The following is a 27,092-nucleotide window of genomic DNA, read 5'->3' on the forward strand; positions in this document are numbered from 1 at the left end:
TTTATCAATATGAAGTGATTTATTTTACTTTACCAGATCTCATCTGATCACTTTTTTAACACTGTTCAAGCACTCAATATATTTAATATTACAGCAGGATTAAATATGTTTTAAGATGGAGCTTTAAGTGGCTGCATCATCAGGTCTACCTCTAAAAGCATAAAAGAAATTCTGTTTCAGTTCTTCCTTACAGGTTATCCTCATCCTGTTCTAGTGTGCAAGCTTTACTAACTTAAGCCAATTGAAAAATAACACATTCATACACTTGCAATATATTTATGGTAATTATTTTTGTTCTACTAGCATCTGGAAAGAACATGTTTTAACTTTTGATATTCTAACATAACCTGTTCTTAGTAGACCACCTAGACAAAGACCTGCTTTAAAAGATGGGAAGTTGCACTAGCATACATCTCTGAACACACTTCTTCAGAAGGCTGAAAGATTTCTCAAAGCTTAGGAAGACAAGTAGATGACCCATGTGTGTGCAGTCCTGAAATGTCCCAACTCTGTGGCACAGCAAGACAAACCGAGTCCACTTGAAATGCCAAACATTTCTTCTAGATGCTTAGTTTCAAGCTCAGGGTTTAAAAGAGTTGCCAAAACAACTGCTTTTGGAGATTTGTCTCCATTTCATTTGTCTCACTCCAAGTCAAAGAGGATACCATGTTGAGTTTCTTGGAGGAGCTTTGTGTGAGACAGCTCTTTTCCACGGTTCTCACCTTTTGGAGCAAGATTCCAAATCATATCACCTGGAGGTCTTCAGAGGTTAAGGGATACAATGGCATTACTGTCCCCTTCTCACCTGTCCAGAATCATGTAGACCTATCCCACTCCATAACCAGTTGATGGTCTCATCTCCTCCACTGCACTGCTCTGAGGACACCAGCTTCCCTTCTCTACATCTTCACTGGTGTGCAGCAGTGCTTCCTCATGTCGTGCCAGCCCCCTTCGCCTTCTGTCTTGTTGTCTATCCCGTCCAGCTCTACTCCGATTTCTGCTCTCACTCTTGTGATTGGTTAATTTCTCACAGTCTCCTCCTTTGTCACACAGCGGTGCTTCGGTTGTGGCAGTGGAAAACGGGTGTTTGTCCTTTTTTTATTACCCATATTAAAATACCAACAAACCAAGCTTCAGGCAGGTCTAGCTCTATTCCAGCAATCTGAAACACAAAATCAAATAATATGCAGAAATACAAGTGAGGAAACATGAAAATAATTTTATAGCAATCTTATGTGATTAATAATAAGACTCAAGCACTAGTTAGAGGGTTCCTACTTTCTAATACTGGGACAGTCCAGTCACACCATGTTGGTAGGCCCGTTCCCCCTGGTAGGTGGAGTCCTGGGAGAGAGCCACATCAATCTGGGACTTGAATTCATCTCCTAGGTAGCTGTCCTATAATGGGACAAATAAACCAGTGGGTTATTTTTTTTCCAAGGAGGGAAGGAATTAACCCTCGATATATGAAAACCCCTCCTGGAAAAGGAAAGATGAACAAACATCAGTAAAGTTCACACATTTTATGTAAAGTGGAAATTTAAAATATTGACTTAATCCATTCAGACAGGCAGTTTGTATCTTCTGGGAAAAAGATTTTCCCCAAATAATGAAAATTAAAGTTAGCCAAAACATCCACAGCACTGGGCAATCACAATCTCAGCATAATAAAGTCATCAACCACATACAATTCATATATAATAGCACACGCACAGATGACAAAATAATTCTTAAAGGCGATGATTACAGCATTCTTGGGAGATCTACCAGCTGACGTGTGGGATTAGTTAGAATTTTTAAAGGAAAACAGCTTTCATTATGACTTCAGGGACATCATGGGGTGTTCCCTGTCCTAGAGAGTTTTGCGCTGGGTCCATAACTCAACATCTAGCCTAAAGGCGGTGATGGCACTTGCATCACTGTCTTCAGGCATGGAATTAATAATTATTCATATGAAAATTCTTCTGCCCGGGTTTCCAGTATGATAGGAAAAGTGCATTGGTACCGTATAGTTGTGAGTCCATCATAATGCCATGCACTTTAAAAAGGTTTTCAGGGCATTTGGATGACAAGAAAACCCCTTGCATCACAGTTCCTCCAACATACCAAGACCTCAGCAGTGCCACAGGCTGATTGCCTCCATGCCACGCCGCATTGAAGCAGTCATTTCTGCCAAAGGATTCCCGACCAAGTATTGAGTGCATAACTGTACATGATTATTTGAAGGTTGACGTTTTTTGTATTAAAAACACTTTTCTTTTATTGGTCGGATGAAATATGCTAATTTTGTGAGATAGGAATTTTGGGTTTTCATGAGCTGTATGCCAAAATCATCCGTATTAAGACAATAAAAGACCTGAAATATTTCAGTTAGTGTGCAATGAATCTAAAATATATGAATGTTAAATTTTCATCATGACATTATGGAAAATAATGAACTTTATCACAATATGCTAATATTTTGAGAAGGACCTGTACATCTGCATCTGAAGGACCAAAACACAATTTGCCATTTTAATCCCACTAAAAGTGATATTGCATGTTTAAAGTAAGAGCAATTAAACAATTAGGAACAGAGAATGCACAAAATGTTCACAGTAAGACAGTGAGGCTACGTTTCTGAAGAAATGAACAAACCTGTGAGAGTTCAGGCTGGGAGAGCCCTGGCTGGCTCATCTGAGATGGCTGGCTCATGTTGTGATAGCCCTGAGTGAGGGGGCCCTGGGAGTATTGCTGGGAGCCCTGGTCTTGGCTAGCCTGGCTGCCAGTCATGTGTCCTCCATGTAGCTCGTGGTCTATTCCTCCATTCCCCATGGTGCCAGGGTTTTTTTGACGCCCACCTCGCGTTCCTCCACTCCCGACTGATTTGTTCTCTATCCTTCCACCACGACCTCCACATATAAGAAACAGGTAAAGAGATTTAATTAAACCATGGAATCAGTTGATCTCTGACAAGTACGCTACCCTCACCTGCAGAGGGACCGTTCATTTGTCCTAAATAACCGGGTGGAGGTATAGGAGGAATCCCAAGGTTGAAGGGAATAGGAATGTTCATGGACGACACTGGACTGGGTCCTGAACCGATCATACCAATCTGGTCATGAGTTTGGAAGTACATGTTGGACGGACGGCCTGTAGTGGGAAAAGAGTACGTTTATCCTTTCTTTCGTTCTGCTCAGTATTCATGTGTTTCACCCTGACATTTACTACTGTCACACACCCAATGATACCAACTAACAGGTGTGCTGAATCAAACATCCAGAACAAACTGGAGCGAGCTGCCGTGAAAATGTCACACAGGGAATTACATAAAGCAGATAGAAATGGCTGTCTGCATACTTCATTACACACAGACTTGAATCATGGTTCAAGAGGAAATAAAATCTTGTTTCACAAATACAAACATGTTCTAATAAAAGGAATCACAAGCTGGTGGATATCTGTGTTTGCAGCATGGATTATGTAAAATTTCTTGGCTATGAGGAGCTCGTCTGACTTCAAACTGATCTGGAGTCAAAGAAATATCTACTAAGGAAGAAACGTACAAAGTTTGGCCCTCAGGTGAAAAAATAGGTTTTGAGTTAATTTTTGTTCAGTTTAAAAAAAATAAAAGCTTACAGCAGGTGACCTGAGGGACTTTAACATCTCATCTTTCAACATTAAGTTTTTTGTTTGTTTTTTAATATAAAGAAAATGTTCTGAAAAGGACAAATTATTTAAATTCTTACAGACCTCTTCGGCCTCTACATCATATTCTATAGCTGCAGCCCTAAGAGCCAAGACATTTAATATTAAAGTATGAACAACTCTGTAACGTTCCATTTACGCTGAAGGTGTGTGTTCTGAGTGAAGACGTTCTCACCATTGCTGCTGCGATCATAGGCAGATCCAGGAATCAGCGCCTCCCTGGCGTTATACATGGCTGTGCTCATGAAACGCCCACCCTGTCAAGCAAACAACTTATTCACTTGCTTTAACTTCTGACATCTGCATTTAGTCATTTCTCTTTCCCTTTTGTAATTCCTGTTCTGGGCTGCATCTGAAATACTTCATTTCCCGCAGAGAGGAGGAGGAAAACAATTACGCACTACCCGATTACAAAGCCCATGGGTGAGAGCACCAGACCCACATTTAACTTACAGGGTTAATGGCATTGACTAGTTTTCGTGGCTTGTTGAACTGCATGAGGCTCTCTCTCAGGTTGTTTAAAGGGCCTTCAACTAAGACCTTCTGCTCTTTGTAGTAATTCAGCAGGTGGTTCCACAAAGGCTGCTTGGATAGAGCCTTAGGATTCCCCACAATGATCACACCGTACCTGCATGGCAGCAGAGGGAATAGTAAATGGCATATTCATTAAAACTGAGGAAAGCAAAGAGCCAAACTACTAAAATGATCAGTGATGGTACTGGTCCACACACAGAACAAGATGATGAAGTAAAACTCTAATAATGTTCTGAACAATGTCAGAGTTAGAGTTTTCAGTGTGAAGTGGTGTTGCTGTACCTGGCCCTGGTGAGTGCCACGTTGAGACGCCTGGGGTCATTAAGGAAGCCAATTCCCTGGTGCTCATTGGCCCTCACACAGGATAAGATGATGAAGTCTTTCTCTCTGCCTTGGAAAGCATCCACACTGGCTATTTCCACCTCCTTTACACAAGAGCAATGACAATTTGGGCTTTGTTGGGGCTTTTTTCCCTCTGGTATATAGTATGTGTATATTTCACAGTATGGCTAAAAAAGATAAGACCCTGTCAACCAGACCCCCTCTGGTTGTTCATAAAATAACCATCTCTGTGCAGTCTTCCATACATTAAATTACATATCTAAATAGCAAAAAGCAAGTAAACAATTTTCTAAACACAATCTATACAAAAACAAATTCTTAAAGTGGACCTGATTTGTAAGGAGAGTGAGAGAGAGTATGTATCCTTACAGAATAAAAAATATATTTCCTTGAAATACAGTTATATTTCTGTAATATTATTATTATCAGTTGCAGTAATTTAGTTTTCAAAAGGGGTTTAACTAAAGTTATATTATTTGCAAAATGTTATGTTTTTGGCTCAAAAATGTATTTATTGGCTGTTATTACATTATTGGTCGCTACAAGGCCATAGTCTTCCATTTAAATCTTCTGTATCTGAAGGTAATTTGGATTCAGTTATCAAGTAATGAAAAAGTTACTTTTCAACACATTTTAACGCAATAACAGAAATCAACAGGTTTTCTACAGCTGACATGATATTTGAGGAAGGCCTGTGCTCCGTGAGTAACAGCATTCCTTAACAGTTTCCATTTCAAAACTCTTAATTCTTTTCAGCAATTTTTGTAACCTTCTAACATTCTGGTTTCATATTTTGGCATCTGAACCATTTTTGATTAAGCTCAGTTAGAAAACCACTTGACCAGTTTAAATACATGACAAATACTCCAAAAAAATTAAAAAGGTCCTTTTTCAGGTTTTTAGTATGTGTGGATTCTCAACAAGAAACTAAGAAACTGAAATATTAATGACTAAGCTGAGAAGAAATTTAACAATTTTTATTTGTTTAAAAAAATACAATGAATAACGTTATGTAATGCAAATGTTTTTTCTCATTCATAATTTTCTTTTATCCATGCTCTTCCAGACATGAAAAATGATAAAAGCTATTTTTATACTTGCCATGACCGTGAAGGAACCCTGGAGTAAAACCTAAGCTGAGCTCACCTGGTAGAGCTTGGTATGAAGGGAACCACTGAACTGCATGTACTGGACCAGGTAGGATCTCTGTCCTTCATAGGGAGTGATGATGCCAATCTGATTGGGCTTAGCACCAGCCTTCAGTAACCTTGTGGTTATTTTCTCCACATTGGCAGCCTCAGTTCTGCAAAAATGTGCCGGATGCGGCAAGACAAAGGCACCATAAGCTGAGATGCATTATTAAAAATGTATTATTTAGCTTATGAAGAAAAACATACTTTGTAGCAGTTCAAAACATTGTCTGCAATAATAAAGTTATTTCTGATCCAGCTCTTATTACGTCTAACGGTGTATACTGTAAATCCGGGCCTATTCTGGACATTAGTGGCTGAGGCACCTCTGTTTGACCGACACCTTTATCTACTCACACAAAGCACGTCGGTCAGGTGGAAGGCTCGGCTTTCAGAGCGGTAGGGAATAGGCCAGTCAGTATTTTTTACATTTTTAAATATAATTGTGATGCTGATGTTTTTAAAAGCTTCAAAATTTATGTGTGAATAAACTGCAATTAATAGCATTGAAATACATAGAATCGTGAAATTATCAGTAATTAACATTAATAGCACCATACATTGGCATTACATAGTATATAACACCTAACCAAACTAGTAAATGTCATCTTGTTGAAGGATAACTAAGCACAACTTAATAGGCTACATAAAAAAAAAAAAACTTTTTAACTTTTGAATGTATACAGGTCCTTCTCAAAATATTAGCATATTGTGATAAAGGTCATTATTTTCCATAATGTAATGATGAAAATTTAACATTCATATATTTTAGATTCATTGCACACTAACTGAAGTATTTCAAGTCTTTTATTGTCTTAATGTGGATGATTGTGGCATACAGCTCATGAAAACCCAAAATTCCTATCTCACAAAATTAGCATATTTCATCCGACCAATAAAAGAAAAGTGTTTTTAATACAAAAAACGTCAACCTTCAAATAATCACGTACAGTTATGCACTCAATACTTGGTCGGGAATCCTTTTGCAGAAATGACTGCTTCAATGCGGCGTGGCATGGAGGCAATCAGCCTGTGGCACTGCTGAGGTCTTATGGAGGCCCAGGATGCTTCGATAGCGGCCTTTAGCTCATCCAGAGTGTTGGGTCTTGAGTCTCTCAACGTTCTCTTCACAATATCCCACAGATTCTCTATGGGGTTCAGGTCAGGTGAGTTGGCAGGCCAATTGAGCACAGTGATACCATGGTCAGTAAACCATTTACCAGTGGTTTTGGCACTGTGAGCAGGTGCCAGGTCGTGCTGAAAAATGAAATCTTCATCTCCATAAAGCTTTTCAGCAGATGGAAGCATGAAGTGCTCCAAAATCTCCTGATAGCTAGCTGCATTGACTCTGCCCTTGATAAAACACAGTGGACCAACACCAGCAGCTGACACGGCACCCCAGACCATCACTGACTGTGGGTACTTGACACTGGACTTCTGGCATTTTGGCATCTCCTTCTCCCCAGTCTTCTTCCAGACTCTGGCACCTTGATTTCCGAATGACATGCAGAATTTGCTTTCATCTGAAAAAAGTACTTTGGACCACTGAGCAACAGTCCAGTGCTGCTTCTCTGTAGCCCAGGTCAGGCGCTTCTGCCGCTGTTTCTGGTTCAAAAGTGGCTTGACCTGGGGAATGCGGCACCTGTAGCCCATTTCCTGCACACGCCTGTGCACGGTGGCTCTGGATGTTTCTACTCCAGACTCAGTCCACTGCTTCCGCAGGTCCCCCAAGGTCTGGAATCGGACCTTCTCCACAATCTTCCTCAGGGTCCGGTCACTTCTTCTTGTTGTGCAGCGTTTTCTGCCACACTTTTTCCTTCCCACAGACTTCCCACTGAGGTGCCTTGATACAGCACTCTGGGAACAGCCTATTCGTTCAGAAATTTCTTTCTGTGTCTTACCCTCTTGCTTTTAGGGTGTCAATAGTGGCCTTCTGGACAGCAGTCAGGTCGGCAGTCTTACCCATGATTGGGGTTTTGAGTGATGAACCAGGCTGGGAGTTTTAAAGGCCTCAGGAATCTTTTGCAGGTGTTTAGAGTTAACTCGTTGATTCAGATAATTAGGTTCATAGCTCGTTTAGAGACCCTTTTAGTGATATGCTAATTTTGTGAGATAGGAATTTTGGGTTTTCATGAGCTGTATGCCAAAATCATCCGTATTAAGACAATAAAAGACCTGAAATATTTCAGTTAATGTGCAATGAATCTAAAATATATGAATGTTAAATTTTCATCATTACATTATGGAAAATAATGAACTTTATCACAATATGCTAATATTTTGAGAAGGACCTGTATTTCACCTTCATACTGGTGTCTTCCAAAAGGCACCATAAGATAAATTAGTGAAGTTTTTGTCCAAAGTTAAAACCTGTTCAGATATGATGTTCCAGAGCTGGCAATCTCCTCCTGGCCTTGGGTGACATAAAAGAACATGGGCTTGTCAGGCTGTGGCCACTGGAAATCAAAGCCTTTTTTCACCCGATCAGCTGTAGACAGAGCAAAACAGAACAGAACCAGGACCCACGTTGAGACAGTGTCAGTGAGTCATTCATCTCATTCCTTACAAAAGTTACATTTAGTTTGAATGATGGGGCTGCTTGCCAAGTAAAAAGCAACTCCTAAATAATTAGAATGTTTTTGTTTTTTGTTTGATAAAGATGATTATGGGAACATTTGTGATTTTCAACAATGCATTTAGTTTTTCTGTATCAAGAGTTTACAGTTCCTTATTCAGGTCACTTTAGTTGTTTAATGGTATTCATATTCAAATTCATATTCAACCTTTTACATATTAAGTATGGGTCAGTACACAATTCTTACTGTTTCATGAGAAAGAAAAATAATGGTTTAATTGTATTTACTTCAAAATGATGAACAATAATATAGAACCTGATCTAAATGTTTTGTTTGAAACAGAAAAGTAATTATTCCAACTGCTTGCAAAATAATCTAAAATGTGGATTATTTCCACTGCAGGAACCATGGGCAATTCAGACAAAAGGGGGTAGAAATCCACCCTGAAGCAGCGCTGGTAGGGAGGAAGAACATCTTAGATGGACCCAGAACTAACGGTGGAGAGCTGTAGTAGAAAGGTGCTAAATATTTGTCAATGGTCGAATATTCCCAGCCTTTTGTTTTAGTCATCTCTGAGCTTCAGGCCCTCTGCACTTCATATTTTATGTTAACGTTTAAATGACACAACAAGAGTTCTGTATTTTATATGCAATCGCAGCATTTAAACCCTGCCACCCATGCTTTGTTTTTGTTCACCCAAGGAAGGAACAAAAAGTGAACATTTGTTTTAACCCTAACTGCAGTTGCTTTTAGGTATGTACACAGAAACCTGGATGTATTCAGAGTTAACTGTCTAGTAAATATGAGGGGTGTTTACAACAAACTAACATGAATTTACCAGCAGTGACGCCATTCTGTAAGGAGCCCTCGTAGAAGATGTTGGAGGGGAAGGCGCTGAGAGCCGGGTGCATGCGGTACTGAACCTGCAGACGGATCGGCCTGATGCCCAAAACTACAAGACGCTCAAACAGAGACTGAGAAAGGCCTGCTTTAGCTGCCTTCTTACACATCACAACAGGTCCTAGTTGGCAGTGATCGCCCACCAGAATGAGCTACAAAAAGAGAAAATGGTCAATTTAAAAAAGATTAAGACAAGCTTGGTTAGATAGCGGATACTCATGAAATATCCTGCTGTATTTTGCCTTCGTTTTGAAGCTCCTACCTGTTTGGCCCCAAGAACAACAGGCACCATGCACTCTGGTTCTGTGGCCTGGGTACTCTCATCAATCAAGATGGACCGGAACTGCATTTTAGCCAGACGGGGATCTCCCGCTCCAACACATGTGCAGCAGATCACATCAGCATTCTGGTTGAAGGAGAAAAAAAAAAGAAACACAGGCTTCCATTTGGTAAATCACATTACTTCCAGCGTCTTACACGTCACAGACAGGCTTACCATAAGCAGCTCTCTCTCAGCAGTACGTCTCAGGGCTCTGTAGCGTTTCTCGTCAGAGGACGACAGCTCTCCAGTCTCATCCTTCAGCTGCTGGAGCTTCTGGAGCTCTGGCATGCTGCCGATAGAAACCAGAGTGAAACATACACACCAGTGGCAATTGCTCTAAGACTGCAAGGGAAGCTCAGCTTCCCCTAAAATATCAAACAATAAGTGATCAAATATATACCGTTGTGTGTACCTGTCATTGACTAAATATGCGCTACAACGCGCTCAACTTTTGTTCAGAATCAGCTTCTTATCACTGGTAACGACGCAGCTTTCCTTTCCGCCACAGCTGCCACCGGAACTACCAGTTCTGCCTGCCACTGCCACAAATTGAGCTCGGTCCTGCTGCAATTCAATCAATTTCTCGGCACGTTTGCAATGTAATGCAATGCAGACGTGCACAGCGCCCCCTACCGAACAAGATGGGTAGCTCGGTCAGCAGGGAGCTGAGGAAGAGCGGCTGGTGACGTCACTCTGCTGCGCCCGCTGCTCGGAATGCTTTTTCGTTTTCGAGTTCTGGGCAGTACTTTGCGGGCAGACCACGACAATGAAAAAGCAATGTCTGCTTTGTTTTCTTTTTGATTATGGCATAAAATGTGCAGTCGTGAAGAAGAAAATGCAAATAGGATGATTGATTACTAATTTTATTTATGGGTCAAACAATGCAGCCACATTCTTAAAATGAAAAAGGATTTCTGGAAATGCTTTTTCATTTTCAAATTTTACATTTCAAATTGAATTTTGGTATCTATTTGCTGGGGTACATTTTGAAAAATAAATCTCAAATGTCTTTTTCTTTTTCATTTTAATAAGTGAAAGAATGAGCAGTCTTGAAGAAGAAAATTAAAATGCAAATAGGATTATTGATTACTAATTTCATTTATGAGTCAAACAATGTAGCCACATTCTTAAAATAAAAAAGCATTTCTGAAAATGCTTTTTCATTTGAAATATGGTAACGATTTGCATCCATATTAAACAGTGAGTTCAATAGTGAAGCAAAAATGCTGGGCTTTGTCCCGCCCATCGGCCGCTCAGCTTCTGCATGATTGGAAGATCTGTCTGAGGATGAATCCCTTTTTGATTGACAGCAAAATGAGCGAATCAGCGATCATATATATATATATATATATATATATATATATATATATATATATAAATGTTTACTACCAACAGCATTCACTTTGATTTTTTTTTTTAGGTTAATCAGAAAGAAATCTGATCAACTTAGGGACCAATGCTTTGAAAGCATAAATTATAAATTTCTACTTTAAAACTATTGCCTCAATGAACCTGAAGCACATTTTTATTTGTTTATATGTTGAATTCATTAGAAATAAATCTAAATGGGCAGGTCAGACCGAAGAGAAAAATCAGAAAATTGTTCTCAGCCAAGAGAAGCCTGATTGCTGCATCTCTAATCATTTAACATGAAAACACTGAATACACTATTGACACTTGTGTGGTACCTGTCCATGTTACGGGTCTGGTTGTGAAGAGCCAGGAAGGACACAGGTGAATCTATGGCTTCCCTGCTTTTGGCACAAAGTCTCACTACCTTGAGCCCCGTCTGATGAATTTTCTCAGTCAACTGGTCAACGGCAATGTTACTGGGAGCACACACCAGCACTGGCCTAGAAGAAACGATGGAAAATATGAAACCTGCTCCATTTATTCTTCAGAAATATCCTGTTAATGCATTTAGTCTATTTAGTCTTGAAAAATACCTAATTTTAAACATAGAGCAAGAAAACTGTTTTCTTTTACTATAAATCCAGTCCACTCATTAACCTGCCGTAGTTTCTTACCCTGTTCCCTGTCTAGCCAGGTGGTACACTATGGTGGCTGAGGTAACCGTCTTCCCTGTGCCAGGGGGACCCTGGATCAGACTGAGAGGGCGCTGTAACACTGTCTTCACAGCATACACCTGCATTAAAACAAACCATATTCATTTAAACCCTGCAAGTAAAAGCACCATGCAGCAACCAACAATCTTTAATATGTTGTTAGTATCGGTTTCTCTAAAGGTCACCTGAGAGTGGTTGAGGTCAGGTAAGCCTTGAGCAGTGAAGCGTTTAGGCAACTGGCACTTAATGACCACATCTTCCACCTCATGTCCCAGCAACTTGTGATAGATGTAACCCGACACTGAAGTCTCATCCACAGCAAATGTTTTCAGGGCACTCTGCATTCTTCAGAGTAAAAGTACAAAAAGGCAACTATTAGACAGCTTTTCCTTTATCATAACAGAGGTAGACGAGGTGTGAGGTTGACTGAATACCTGTCAAAGGAGGTGGACTTCCACACAAAGTCCACCTGAAAGTTTTGAGGGATCTCCACCGGAGCTCCAGCACTGCTCCTGAGCTCAATGGCAATCTCATCCCCATAGTCTGGCAGATAAGGTCAAGGAAACACCACAACTCCTTAAAATTCCCTATAATTAAACAAATGTATGACAACTAAAAAAATAACATGTTTAATCTAGAATTATTCTCATCCGAAGAGTAGCACAGGTAAACGTTTGTGTTTCTAAATGTAAGCTAACTGAGTTCAGTATAGTTCATAACACAGTGCCTTACTATTTAAAACACATTCACTTTTTTCTATTTTGTTTCATTACAACCACTAATTTCTATAAATGTGTATTACTGGAATTTTATGTGACAGACCAGCAGAAAATAGTGCAAAATTGTGAAATGGTTTTCACATTTTGCTTTTACAAATAAAAATCTGGCATGTTTGATGTGCATTTGGATTCACCCTTTTATTCTGAAGGCCCTTAGGTCAAATTCAAATCAGCTAACTTACCTAATTAGTAATTTTCTCTCAGTATAGATCAGCTGTTCAGTGAAGGCCTCATAGGTTTGTTGGAGAAAAGAAAATCATGAACAAACAGCATCATGGAGACTAAGGAATAGTAGACAGGTCAGAGAGGAAGTTGTGGAAAAGTTTAAAGTAGGGTTAGCTTCAAAAGCAATATCTCAAGCTTTGAACATCACAGAGTTCTGTTCAATCCAGCTGAACACAAAGAGAGGATGGCTCAACTGCAAATCTACCAAGACACGGTTGTCAACCTAAATTAGACAATCTGTTCACATGACAACTATTAGCTTTGCCCTCTACAAACCTGGCCTTTTTAGAAGAGTGACAGGCAGAAAGCCTTTTGATGTCCTGTTTGCAGTTTGATACAAGCCATTGTCAAAATAGAGTGAGATCTTTCCATGTAATCCATGCAACATTTATTAAATACTCACAGTTGAATCAATAAAAAGTGAAATAAGTATATTCTCACATTCTGGGATTAAAACACCGGAGAGGCCTGTATGGAGTCATATATTAACTGTCTTATTTTTTTGCAGGAGTATAAACAAGTGTAACCAAAGAAATTAAGTATGGTAATTTTTTATTTTCTACAAGTATTAAATGAAATGAGTGATCTTTGTTTATCAAGTACACAAACATATGATTGAAATATGATTGAGAACTGATGATTAAATTAAAACATTAAGGTTTAGAGATTCTTAATCAGCTATATATGAGATGGAATGTTAATCCGTTGTGATGTATGAAGTGATGTGACTAAAGTAAAAGCAGAAAGCTGAGAGTAGAATGTGTAATATTGTGTTAAGTTTAAGGTTGAGCAGATAAGGGAGAGAACTGTATTCTGGCTGAGAGTGACGAGAAACGGCTGCGTGCTGACTACTGGTATCTTAAAGGCCGAAAAACAGCATCAGAAAGTCACGGTGACCATGACTAAGTATTGAGCAATAACGGAGAAGACAAACAAAGGGCTGACCAGTGAGACCATATGCACTAAAAAAGCAATGCCAAAAAAGGGAACTGCAGTTGTTTCCTCAAAGAAGACCAGCAAACAAGATTGGATGAAGAAAAACGCTATGGATGAAGCAGAGGACCAGAGACCCAGCCCAGCTGATCGACTGCATTATAAAGAGGATCAACCCGTGTGCCCTCGAAGGACTGTGCCTCGAAATTGAGAATCTGATTTCATCTATTGCCCTTTTACCCAAACAACTGAAGTGAACTTGATCGGTGAACAACCGATTGCTCTAAGTTTCAGGCTTCTGGAAGTCCTGAATCAACCTCAATTATACCTCTAGGGTTTCCTTCAACTCTTCAGCCTCTGGAAGCTACTGTCTTCTGAGACATATGACGACAAAGTTCCTGTTTGACCAACGAAACCTGGAGCATCAGTGCCTGTCATCTTAGAGGAAGAAAACTGAAGATTAAGTTGTCTCGTTGTTTCCCGAGGAAACATCCCCATTGGGTGCATGGATGAGCCTCCGTCTTCAAAGCCTCTCCAACCTCATTAGTTTCAGCATCAGGCAAAGACAGGTTAAGATGATTCATTCATTTCTATTATTGAAATTATGTGTTGCTGAATTTAAGCTCTTACTGACCCCTGCAACAGCGTTACTAATTACAGAAAGCATATAAAATTATAGAGAAATTGTGGACAGTCAATTGAACTATGTATATAGATCTCGGCCCGCCCGCTGGGGTCTGACGGAACTCTGAGGGAGGAGAAGACAAAGTGGTGAGTTGAATTTGGATTAAAAAAGTGTGACGAATGACTGGGGGTCATTGCGTGAAATAAAACCCTGTGAATCCTAGACCCTAACAGGTAAAAGTAGGACAGCGGAGTCCTGGAAAAGTATTAAGAAGTAATACTAAACATTCCGTGTGTAAAGGATGGCGGGGTCCTCTTAAGTATTAAGAAGTAATACTGAAATTCCGTGTTTTCAGGTCGGCGGAGTCCGCGTTTAAGTATTTTATACAAAAATACTAAGAAAATTCCACGTTTAAAATGTGTGCATGTGAGAAATGAATGGAGGATTTAAACTACTAGGTTTGTCTCATACCAAAGCAGTAGGATTGTAAGTGACTAACATTTGTGGATGCGAAGGCAAGAATTCTCCACTCGAAAGAGTTGAAGTGAGAATTACCACAAAAGAAGATTTTTCTGTCACCCCACTGAGCAGAATAATCCAGCATTTAGAATACCCTAGGTATTTATATGCTGGACCAAATTTAAATAAAAAAATGGGAAAAGGGGCGAGTAAAAATAAACTAAAAATGAATAACAATGCAAGGATTGGAAATTTATAGAAGCGCAGGATCAAATTAAAATATTAAAATTAAAATATTTACATAAATGGATAACCACATATCATTATGATGGTTGTTTAAACTCTAAGAAATTAGTTAATCTACAGGATGCAATAATTAAAATTACATTAAAAGTACCCGTGATTTAAAAAAAAATTTACAAAGAAGGTTATGAGGATGTAGATTATTCATTAAAAGTAACTAAAAAGAGAGAGATGTGATGCAGGAGATAAGAATGGACGTTTTTGTGGAAACTAGAAAAGGTCAGAGGGCTAAGAAGTAATTTTTGATGGATTTGCAAAGTAGAACAGCAGGACAAAAGAAAGTGAGTAAAAAGAGTAGGTGGAAAGTTTTTGTTTTGTTCCAAAGATCTGATGAGGTTTGACAGGATTGGATGGGCTAAAATGAGTCCCTTTGGTGAATAAATCCATCCCCACCATGGCTGTACCTCATGTATGTTTTATTTGTGTTTATTTTTTATTGTTTGAGACGCTGGAGGCTGTTGATACAGCGTGTCACGGAGGTTCATGGCATGACACGTTTTTTCTGTGTAACCTTAGAAAATATTTTACTCTTTTTAACAGCAGAACAAACAGAGTGAGGGGATTAATCGATAGGCTTACAGTTAGATACAGACGCAGAGCTGACTACGCAGAAATAGCCAGAGTGAAACAAAAAGAGAAAGAGCATTTTGAAGAATATAGGATTAGACTGACAAAAGTGTTTAAAATACATAGTGGTCTACAAGAAGATGAAAACGAATAAGGAGCTTATCGACAGCAGTTAAAAAATGCACTACATGCTGGTTCCAGGGATGCAATTAATACCTGGGTAAGGAGACATTTTATAGGGTTCCCCACAGCAAATCTAGAAGACTATGTAAATCATGCCCTCCATGCAGAAAAGGTTATGAAGGATAAAAAACAGAAAAAGATAGCCAGCACCTTTTTTCAGCAAGAAGAAGAACAGATTTATTATCAGAACAACAGAGGAAGAGGAGGATTTAGGGGCAGAGGACAAAATCGCAGGGGTCAGAGAGGAGGAGTAGGCAGAGGAAACTACAGACAATACACCTCAGGATGCTGGTGTTGTGGGAAAGAAGGACATCTGGCCAGAGACTGTCCTGAGAGGAGAAATAATAATTCAGCATGACTAGGACAGAAAACAAGTGAAATTGTTCCTAGTACCTCAGACACCGATGAAAACAAAAAACCAAAAACACAGGGGCAGGATGTCCTCCTAAATTTCTAGGACCTTCTCTCCCTAGATAGCATTAAACCTGAAGTTACCTTACTGTTGAATGGAAAATCAATTACTTTTCTTTGTGATACCGGAGCATGCAGGACCACCTGTAGAGAAACAATCTCAAATTCCAGACTTAGTGATCAGCAAATAACAGTAAGGTCAGCTAGTGGGAAATTGACACAAGTCTGTGAGTCTGAACCAGTTTGGATAAGAGCTCCCAATGAACAGTCATGTCAGCTATCTATTCTAATGTTCCCTGAGTGTCCAGTGAATCTATTGGGACGAGATGGATTACTACATCTGGGGTTAGCATTAATTCCGACCTCAGAAGGACATATTGTAGTAAAGAGAAAAGCAGAACTCAGCCAAGGAGATTATTTCGTGTTAAAAGGAGTGGGACCATCTTATTACCACTAGATGTTCCAAATAAGCCACCCCTAGACATAGGGACAGCTTTATTAACAGAAGGAAGAAATGTCATTACTCGACTACAAGATCAGATGACACCAGATGATCTACATATTAACATGTGGCATAAAAAATACTCCTGGACCAGATAAAACGTATGAAGAAGCATTAACTAAAGTAACCCCTACCAAAGTCATGGTAACTTATGTTTATACAGATGGGAACAGTACATCAGTTGCTGAAGTAGTGTTAGCAGAAGACACTAGGAAGCTCTGCAAAATGTGGACACCTCCACACATATCTTTATTCAAGGATAAAGAACTCAAGAGGCAGGACATGGGAAGAATAGTGCAGAGGGGAAAAGATGCCACATACTGGTTTGCAATAACAATGAATACAGAAATCAGTCCACATCCTCATCCACAGGATTAACTAGGAAGTTGTTATTCTGGACAGTGACAGTGCAGGAAGGGATACATTTGCATACAAAGCATAAATGAGAAATATACCTTACTGAACAGGAGGAACAGTTCTTGAGTGAAGTCCCTGATAAGTTATGGTTAAAAGACCCTACTGATGTGGGTTTAGTAAAAGGAGCATTACCTGTTCAAATTAGAGCAAAAACAGAATACAGGCCCAGTGTAAAACAATACCCTTTGAAACATGATGCACGTGAAGGAATAAAACCAGTAATAAAGGATTTAATAACTGCAAGGGTGATAATAAAATGCGAGGACTCACCATGTAACACCCCCATTTTTCCAGTTAAAAAACAAGCTCCATCAACAGGATGGCGCATGGTACAAGACTTACAGACAGTTAATAATGCAGTTATTCAGAGAGCACCGTGTGTTCCTGATCCTTATACATTATTAAATTCCCTAAGACCAGATGCTAGAATATTTACTGTAGTTGATATAAGCAATGCATTTTTCTCTGTATCTATAGATAAAGATAGTCAGTTCTGGTTTGCATTTACCTTTGAGGGACAAAGATATACTTATACCAGACTACTTCAAGGCTACTGTGAAAGTCCAACTATATACTTTCAGGAAATGAGTGCAAGTATGGCCAAGTTTGACCCTCCAGGAGGTAGTCAGGTTTTACTATATGTTGATGAGGTGCTATTAGCTTCTCCTGATGAGGAGACCTGTAAAAATGACACAATAGCATTATTAAAACATTTAGCAGAAGAGGGACACAAAGTCAATAAAAAGAAACTTCAGTTGTGTAAAAATGAGGTTAAATACCTAAGCCACAATCTTAGCGCAGGGGGACGCACAATTTTAGAAGAAAGAAAGACTGCAATATTACAAGCTCCAAAACCAGCAATAAAAAAACAAATGATGTCCTTCCTTGGACTAACTAATTATTGTAGAAACTGGGTGCCAAATTATGCAGAAATAGTAGCTCCATTAAACAAACTAATGTATGAGGAAGAGCTGAAAATGACGTCTGAACTAAAATGGAGTGTAGAAGCTGAAGAAACATCTACCAACATAAAACAAGTTCTAGTTTTCAGTACTGCTTTAACATTACCAGATTATAGTAAACCGTTTGTTCAGATGGTAGATTGCAAGGGACATTTTATGACTTCAGTTCTGGTTCAACAACATGGAGATAAAATGAAACCAATAGCCTATTTCTCTTCAAAACTAGACAGTGTTGCGTGTGCGCAACCATATTGTGTGAGAGCTGTAATTGCTGCCTCCATGGCAGTTGACGTTAGTGCTACAATAGTGTTATTTCACCCTTTAACCTTAAGAGTTCCCCATGCAGTTTCAGCAATATTACTGCAGACGAATATGACCTTTCTATCACCTGCCAGACATTTGTCCTGCATGTCAACCTTACTGTGACAACCACACTTAACTATAGAAAGGTGCACCACTTTAAACTCAGCAACATTGTTACCCACGCCTGAAGATGGAAATTAACATGATTGTCAAGAATTAGCAGAAAAAGAAGCAAAAACTAGAAGTGATTTGCAGGATCACGAAAAAGTTTATGTGAATGATTTCTCAAAAAAAGATGAGAGAGGGAAGATACAAACAGGATATGCATTGGACAAAAGGTACAGTGTTCGGGCGTGGCGCTGATGGTGTAGGGGCGAAAGCGCACGACCATGTGCAGAGGCTATAGTCCTCGAAGCGGCTGTCCCGGGTTCAAGTCCTGGACCTGGCGACATTTGCTGAATGTCTCCCCCTCTCTCTACTACCCCTCTTTCCTGTCTGCCTACTGTCAAAGACAAATACAAAATAAAGGCCACTATTGCTGAAAACATATCTTTAAAAAAAAAAAAAAGATACAGTGTTAAAAGAAATGCAACAACAAAGCCCACCACAGGAGATAGAAATGTGGGAAAAACATGGAGCTGCATTAAAAGATGAAAACTATATTTGACCAGATAATAAACAGATACATAAATATTATATGACATATGGATTTAATTCTTATAAAAAAAAAAATAATTTTGTAGAACATGTTTAACATGTGTAAAACATAATCCACAAGGGAATTTAAGACCACGAAGGGAACGATTTTCAAAACCAAAATACCCCTTTCAAACAATTCATATGGATTTTATTGAGTTAAATCACAATGAAGGGAAAAAGTTCTGTTTAGTCATTATAGATGCATTTTCTAAATGGATAGAACTATTTCCAACTAAACATTACAAGCACCTCAGGGCTAACACCCTATGAAATGTTATTTGGAAGACCATACAGATTACCACAGTTCAAAAATCAGTGGGAGTTAGATGAAGAAGTCAACCTAGCTGATTATGTGAGGAGTATGTTAGAAAAGCAACAGAAACAAAATCAAACTAATGAGGAATGTTCTATTTCCCAGCAGGAAAACCAACTAGTGGAACCAGGAGACTGGGTGTTAATAAGGAGTGTAGAAAAGAAACATTGGTATTCATCTAAGTGGGAGGATCCATATTAGGTATTACTAACCACTCCTACAGCAGTAAAAATAGCTGAGAGGTCAACCTGGATTCACCTTACACATTGTAAAAAGGTCATTTTGGTTGAAAGCTCCGCCAGGGGAAGTGCTTTACAGTCTTATAATAGGGTGGACCCAGACATTTAGAGGCTGGAGAGACCCGAAAGTCAGTGAAGAAAATTAAGACACTGGAACCACTTAGAGGAGTCAAAATTTCAGCCAAAATGACTTTTAGATGGATGAACAATGCTTTCCGTTGCTGGGCATTTATATTTTTTCTCATATTGATTTTTTTATTTTTCTGGTACTTCTGGGAACCTGTTATGAGTCATATGAAACAAGTAGCGCTAAATCAAGGAAGGCAAGATAACCTAACTATGTGTACTAAACAAACTTGTTATACTTATGGTATTCAAGTGTGCGTGAAATCTAAAACCATAGCTGTGGTGCTGATCCCACTCATTAACTTGACCAAACGAGGAAGGAAAGGACAGGATTATAGAAGTTATAAATGGTACTTAACTAATGATAGAAGAGACACCTCATGGTCCATGATGGTAGCTGATGAAGGAAACAATTGGACACCAGAGTGGGGCACCACTGCTTATGCTAGTCATCAAAAGAAGTTGTTTAAGCTCCATAAAGCTGATAATGCAATCCAGGTAACAAAGCAAAGAGAGTAAAAATTATGTTAGGAAACTTAACCACAGATGACTAGTTCCAGGTTATTACTGGAGTATCAGGAACAAATAATAACTGGTTATTGATGGTAGAGCAAGCGGCTAACATGACTAAAAGAGATTGTGTTGTGTGTTTGGGTTCAAGGCTTTGTTATAAATAATTCCAGCTGTGATACCACAACCCTGTGTGATGGAAGTAATGAATCAAACTAATTTAATGAAATGTGTCAGCACTGGGATTCTGTTTTTCCTGTAACCACAGCAGATAAGAACACACCAGTATTCCATAAACGGGTCACCACTGGAAATTACACATGTATGAATATAACAGAGAGAGGCAATAAATTGGGGAATCTCACTGCAGTATGGTGTACTACAACTGTAAAAGTAAATAAGTATTTTAAACCAGTCGAGTTTAAAATAGAGGAGACATTTGGTGGTGGTGTGATGACGACAGGTTGTTTGATCGATTGCCTTCAAATGTAACAGGACTCTGTGCTCTAATTACTTTATTACTAAGTATCTGTTGGTGTACGATGAACAAAAACATTGACAGGATCAACTATATTCACTACAATGTGCAAAAACTAAGAAATTGGACACAAAGCGGGTTTGAAGCTGTCCGTGACTAATTGGCTTCAACGTCCCTGATGGCATTCCAGAATAGAATTGCTTTGGACATGTTGTTAGCTGAAAAAGGAGGAGTTTGTGCAATTTTTGGAGAAAAATGCTGCACATTCATACCTAACACTGGTGCTGATTGACGGCAGCCTCACTAAAGCCATAGAAGGTTTGAGATCTCTAAATGGCAAAATGAAGGAGCATTCTGGAGTAGACCCCTCGATGTGGGACTCCTGGCTGGATGTGTTTGGGAAGTATGAAATTTTAGTATCATCAGTAATAATTTCCTTTGCAGTGTTTGCTGCAATTTTGACATTGTGTGGATGTTGTTGTATTCCCTGCCTTCGTTCTCTGCTTAACCGTCTTCATCACCACAGCTATTTCTCCTATGGAAGACAGAGTTACCCAAATCTATCTGTTACTTAAACATCAGGATGATGAAGATGATGAGGATGTGACTGACCACTTTTGTGACCTGTACCCAGATCCATCTCTATATGATTCTGTGATTTGAATGTCAATAAGTGCCTCTGAGTGTAATTATATTTGTGCTCATGAAAAATGATCTTGCAGTTAAAAATCTAAAAGAAGTGGCTGTTTAAGTGATATGAGAATATGAGCAAATATAAGATAAGCAGTGGGGAAATGTTGGAATAATTGAATATAGATTTATCTTATATATTCTCCTATTCTTTAACTTGACTATTTGATTTTATAACCTTTTATGATGTTTGTGTGAGTAAAGGATGTGATGAGTTTGTCTGCAGGCAAAGACTGATTGCGCTGAACAGAAGTCACACTGATCTCTGTCTGTTCACATCTCTGTCCGTTCTCCTCGCTGCGAGTGAAATAACAAATTATTTGTCTTTCTCTTCTTTTTGTAATGTTATAAGTATTTTTAGGTTGTTTAAACCTGACACATACAAAACACCGTGTGTGGCAGAAAACCCCACATCAACCAGAACAAAAGCCTCCTCACCATGAAACATGGTGGTGGTATCATCATGCTGTACAGGGAAATCCTTTAACAAAAGACTGTTAAAGGCAGCAACAGACTTAGGACTGGGACAGAGCGTGACCTTCCAGCAGGACAACAACCATAAAACATACAGCCAGAACTATAAAAGGTTCGGTTTATACTGAAGCATTTTATTGCGACCTTCTCAAGGCCCATTTAACCTTTTGGACATGAAAAATTGCTGATTATAGACGCCCTCTATGAAGGCTGACTGAGCTTGAACTCTTTTGCAAAGAAGAATGGGCAGAAATTTTAGTCTTTAGATGTCCAAAGCTGGTAGAGACATACCCACCTTCACAGGTTACTGCAGCCAGAACTGGTTCTACAAACCTCTGACCCACAGGGCGTGAACAGAAATGCATGCCACACTTTTCAGATTGTAATTTGTAAAACAAAAAATGAATCATATATTTTCCTTCAACTTCCCCATTATGTTATACTTTGTTTGATCTATCACATTAAATCCCAATAAAATTTTTTGAAGTTTGTGGTTTTGAATACTTTTTAAAGCCCTGTTGTTGTGTTGTGGTTCTTGTAGTAGTTTGCCACAGCTGCCACTAGATGGTAGTAAACATCTATGTTTCACCCTGCCTAGAGGAAATACATAAGGTGTTAATTATCTGACCAGAACAGGACTTGTTACAAACCGGGTGTCTGTTAACAGTCAGAAGGATACTGTCTGGGACTTTGATGACGTGTCCAATGCCTTTCCATGGAGGGGCCAGGTCTCCTTTATATCTGAGGCAAATTTCATCACCCTGCATCAGTCGCATATCTAAAAAATAACAAGCCATTTATAACGGATTTTATTAATTAGCCAAACAAGAAGTTCACTGTATAATTCATAATACAATTAGTGAAGATGGTAAAAAGTAAAATATAACGAGATAATAACCGGAGTCAGTCTTAGGAAGGGTGAAATAAGCAATCCTTTTCTTATTCAGGCCCAGATCCCATCTGACGGTTATATTTTCTTGAGTCTGATGAGGGAAAATAAGGAGAAACACTTCAGTGCAGCTGCATAAGACACCGATCTAAAAAAAAAAACTGCAGAGAAAACATACATCAAAAATTACAGGAATAAAGACCAGTTAACCTGTGACTCTTTCAGTTTTTTATCATAGTCAGCCTCCAGCTTCACAAGAGGACCAAAGATGTTCTGATACTGATAGGCATCCTCATAACGCAGGAGAACATGCTGTGGCTCCTCATCTACTCCGGGCTTCTCCAGGTCCTCCAGAGCAGCAGCAGGATTTTCCTGTCGAGAAAACAAAGGGGAAGTCCTGCATGACAAAGGCCAAATAAAAAGGTACATAAAGCATCTGCACGACCCTCCTAACTCAACACAGCTTCCTGTTTCAGCTGGGTTGTGCACATTAAAACAAAATAAGCTTTCAAAGCAGTTTATGTTTGTGTCCCACTATGATGGCCATGAGACATCTGAACGCCACAGCACAGCATCTGAAGCCTCCGACAAACGAGAAGTCAAAGCGTCAGCAGAAAGGGAAAAGAGGGAAGAAACAAAAGGAAAAAAGAAAAAACAAAGACAAATAGATAGAAAAAAGGAAATGAGAAAAGCAGAAAAAAAGGCATCAGCAGAAATGAAATGCATCTAAAACAACCTGGCAACACTTAGACCTCAAATGCAATAAAAAACAGATATTTGCATCCCATTGAGCTGTCTAGACATGTCAGATTACATGCAAAGGACAATTATTTTAGACAAATGATCATGGGACAGCAGGGCTAACTTACCTTCCATAGTTCCTCTAGCTTATTTATCTGCTGTGCAGTGATCTGTCGGGCCCGGAGCTGCTCCTGCTCCGAGGGGATTTTAACCAGCCAGGAGAGGAAGCACCGGTCCTGGATGAGTGGCTGCCACTGTGAGCTGTCCCAGTTTATATCCTTGAGACTACTCTGGCTGGCACATGGTTGTCTGTGTTTAATTCAGACAAAATTTCTTATTTTCTCTAAGTGAGCCTATCTTGATGAATTTGTGAGAGTAGTGTGAGCAGGATACCTGCAGAGTAACACCACCACTGAGTCGGCCTTGGCAGGAATGAAGCCCAACAAGAAGACGTTGCGACAGCCACAGTTGTAGCACTCCAGCACAGTTTCTCCCAGAGGGCCATCTTTGTGCAGGGTCACCTCCTTGGACTTTGCCCTTACCAGGTGGTTTACGATGTGGCTGCAAGTGAGAAGAATACAAATGAGGCCACGCTTTGGAGTTTCTGAGAAGGCTGATTCTAATAAGCGCCTTGCCTTTGGTTTTCCCACATCACCACCACAAAGTGATCTATTTTATTGCCATTTTATCGTGTAGACCAATACAAAAGTAGTGAATACCTGTAAAATGGAAAGAAAATAATACAAAGTTTTCAAATGTATTTACAAATAAAAGTCTTAAGAATTTTCTGCATTTGTATTCAGCCCCCATGAGTAAATACTACCTTTCACTGTCATCATGGATGCTAGACCTGTGGGATAGGTCTCTACCTGCTTTGCATGCTGGGAAACCAGGATTTTTTTTTTTGCCCATTCTTCTTTGCAAAATAGCTCAAGCTCAGTTAAATTGCACGGAGAACATTGATTTCCAAAATTCTCAAGACCTAAAATCTTCTTGAACTTAGGTCACTTTAACTAGGCCATTCAAACACATAAATACACTTTGATCTGAACCAGTGGTTTTCAATCCTGGTCCTCAGGACCCACTGTCCTTCATGTTTTAGATGTGTCCCAGTTCCAGCACACCTGAATCAAAAGACTGCATTACCTCCTCAGCAGCAGTTAAGTGCTGCAAAGACCAGTTAATCACCCATTTATTTAGGTCAGGTGTGTGAAGGCAGGGAAACATGCAGAACAGTTGGTGCTGAGGACCAGGACTGAAAACCACTCCATTGTGTTTCTGGCTGTTGTTCTGTTGGAAGGTGAACTGCCGCCCCAGCCTTAAGTCTTTTGCAGCCACTAACAGGTTTTCTTCTTCTTGTCCTGGATGTAGCTCTATTCTCTTCCTATGACTCTAGCCAGCTTATAAGCGTGTGCATCAGATCACTCTCTGCTGTGTTCCTTGGTCTCCATGATGATGTTTGTTCACTAAAGTTCTCTAACAAACCTCTGAGGCCTTCATAGAACAGCCTATACTGAAATTAAATTACACAGAGTTCTGTTTTCTTTTGAAGACAGGCCATTTCATGCAGAGTTATCAAAGTAAAAGGTTGAATGCATTTGCACTACACACTTTCCAAATTCTTCTTTGCAAAAAATGAAATGCACTTTTTTTATTATGAGTTACTTTGTCTTGGGTCTGTCACATAAATACATTGAAGACTGTGGCTGAAACAAGCTAAGTGGAGGAGAATGGATGTGTACCAGTGTTGATTTTACTCAAACGATACCTGCCAGACGTATTTCCACGGCCATTACAAAACCATTTCTTGCTGGTGTTGCAGTAGACCACACAGGCTGGATCATGAATCCCACAATAACTACAGAAATACCAGAAAGAGAAACCGAACGACTAAAATCACTTTAGGTGACACATGAAACTTCAGAAAACAAAAGACAAGTTGTCAAGGATTCTCACCTCACTTTAGAACTGAATATTACAGATTTGAATTATATTTAAAAAACTGAAGTTTTTACAGTCATCTTCAGCATCTTTACATGAACTCATGAAGATACATTAAAATGTGTAAGTATGGGTCAGGCATGCTAACCTCTATAGTCATTCTGTAAACTGTAGAGAAAACAAAGCCAGCCCAACCTGAGCTCCTCATGCTAGCTGTATACATGCATTCAGTGCTTTAAACACATGCAAATATCTTGTGGTTGTTATTAATTGCATCAGTTTCTGCCTAATATCATATTTGGCAGATTAAACACAGAAACTATGAGAACTTCTGGTAGTGTTACTGCTTCCCTTGTCTTTGCTCTGATTACATCCCTTCACTCGTTCCACAATCCCATTTTACCCTAGTAGGTCATGGTTGTTACAGATCTGTGACTACCTTTCCAGGTGGATCACAGCTGTAACAGGGGGGGGGGTAGGCCAACTTCAACCCCCCATCCTGTGTCAGGACCTTCAGCTGATCCAGATGCAGAAACAGTATGTTTAGGTGGTGAATTAAAAGTATGGCCTGAAGAGGTTTTCTGGCAGAATGAAGGATGCATTAATAACTGGGAGATTAAATCAAATTCTGCTTAAGGCCCCCTACAAACTCAGGTCAGCTCTGAGGGTGAAACGACCACTGGATCCACCCTGATAAAGTAAATGAATGTTCAGGTCTTATACCAGCAAGCATGCAATGGAAGGTCCTTGGTATAGTAAGCATCCTCCTCATCTTCCTCAAAGTTTAATTCTGCAAGCAGCTGGCTGGTTTTTATCACAGGGTCGTCTCCATTCTGCAGCTCAACAGCTGGACCGTTAACCTGAGGAGACAGGTAGATTGGTCATAAGAAATAAACCAAAAATCACTCACTGAAAAGTTTCATTTTAAATAGCCTGAACACAGCAACCTGATGCGATAATTGGTCGTGATCTTGCTTACTGTCTCATCAATTATCAAATATCAGCACCATTCTCTGTAATCTACTGAATAGCTGCCTAGAGCCACAGCTTGTGTCGGTATTCAATAAAAATCCACGGATTGCGCTCAAAAACGTACTTGTTATTATACAGTTAGGAATTAGCAGTGGTTAATTACACAGAGCAATATTTAGCAGCCTAGATCCCAGGTAAATAAAGCTCTAACTCAACATGCTAACTGTTCAGGCGGCTAGCTGTAAAAACTGAGCAGCTACAAAGCATGACAACACAGGTATGTTCAAGGCTGTTGGCTAGCATTAGCTAACTAGCATTGTGTCAACACAGTAGGAGGCGTATATTCAAAACAAAATGTCAAAACAGTCCAACGAACCTGGTTATCCAACTGGCTCTGGGTTTGGCCCTGCGTCTGCGTCTGGCTCGGTAAGGTAAAATCGATGAAGTCGTACTCGGAGCCCTGGGTGTCCGCTCCCAGCAGCACCGATTCCTCGGTGTCCAGAAACGTCAGGGTCTGCGAGCTCGGCCCATACGTCTCCACGCTCATGTTTTCTGCTTCTTAACGACAATATTCCATAAACCGTCGCGATCCCAGACCTATCCCAAACACAGAGACAAGATAATGATGGGAAATAACAGACAGTGTCTAGGAAGATGGAGCCTCGCTGTGGACAAGTGGATGGTGTTCCATTTCCTGTCGTTCATCACTTGTCTCCTAGAGGAAGTTCAGGGCA

General features: G+C 39.6%; 1 protein-coding gene across 1 annotated transcript; it reads right to left on the reverse strand.

The window, feature by feature from the left end:
• Positions 1-27,092, reverse strand: LOC124869545 (regulator of nonsense transcripts 1-like). The gene is made up of 24 exons (XM_047367456.1): positions 26,735-27,092; positions 26,110-26,246; positions 25,214-25,303; positions 23,839-24,006; positions 23,574-23,754; positions 22,915-23,076; positions 22,714-22,798; positions 22,495-22,593; positions 12,052-12,160; positions 11,803-11,962; positions 11,579-11,697; positions 11,240-11,404; positions 9,726-9,840; positions 9,492-9,635; positions 9,168-9,381; positions 8,124-8,241; positions 5,710-5,866; positions 4,504-4,646; positions 4,141-4,315; positions 3,863-3,944; positions 2,971-3,132; positions 2,638-2,891; positions 1,279-1,398; positions 1-1,162 (listed from the first exon to the last, which is right to left on the reverse strand). The coding sequence occupies exons 1-23, from the start codon at positions 26,903-26,905 to the stop codon at positions 1,282-1,284; spliced, it is 3,327 nt and encodes a 1,108-aa protein (XP_047223412.1). The 5' UTR covers positions 26,906-27,092; the 3' UTR covers positions 1-1,162; positions 1,279-1,281.

This window comes from Girardinichthys multiradiatus, chromosome 6 (assembly GCF_021462225.1).
Source record: "Girardinichthys multiradiatus isolate DD_20200921_A chromosome 6, DD_fGirMul_XY1, whole genome shotgun sequence".
Taxonomy (NCBI): Eukaryota; Metazoa; Chordata; class Actinopteri; order Cyprinodontiformes; family Goodeidae; genus Girardinichthys; species Girardinichthys multiradiatus.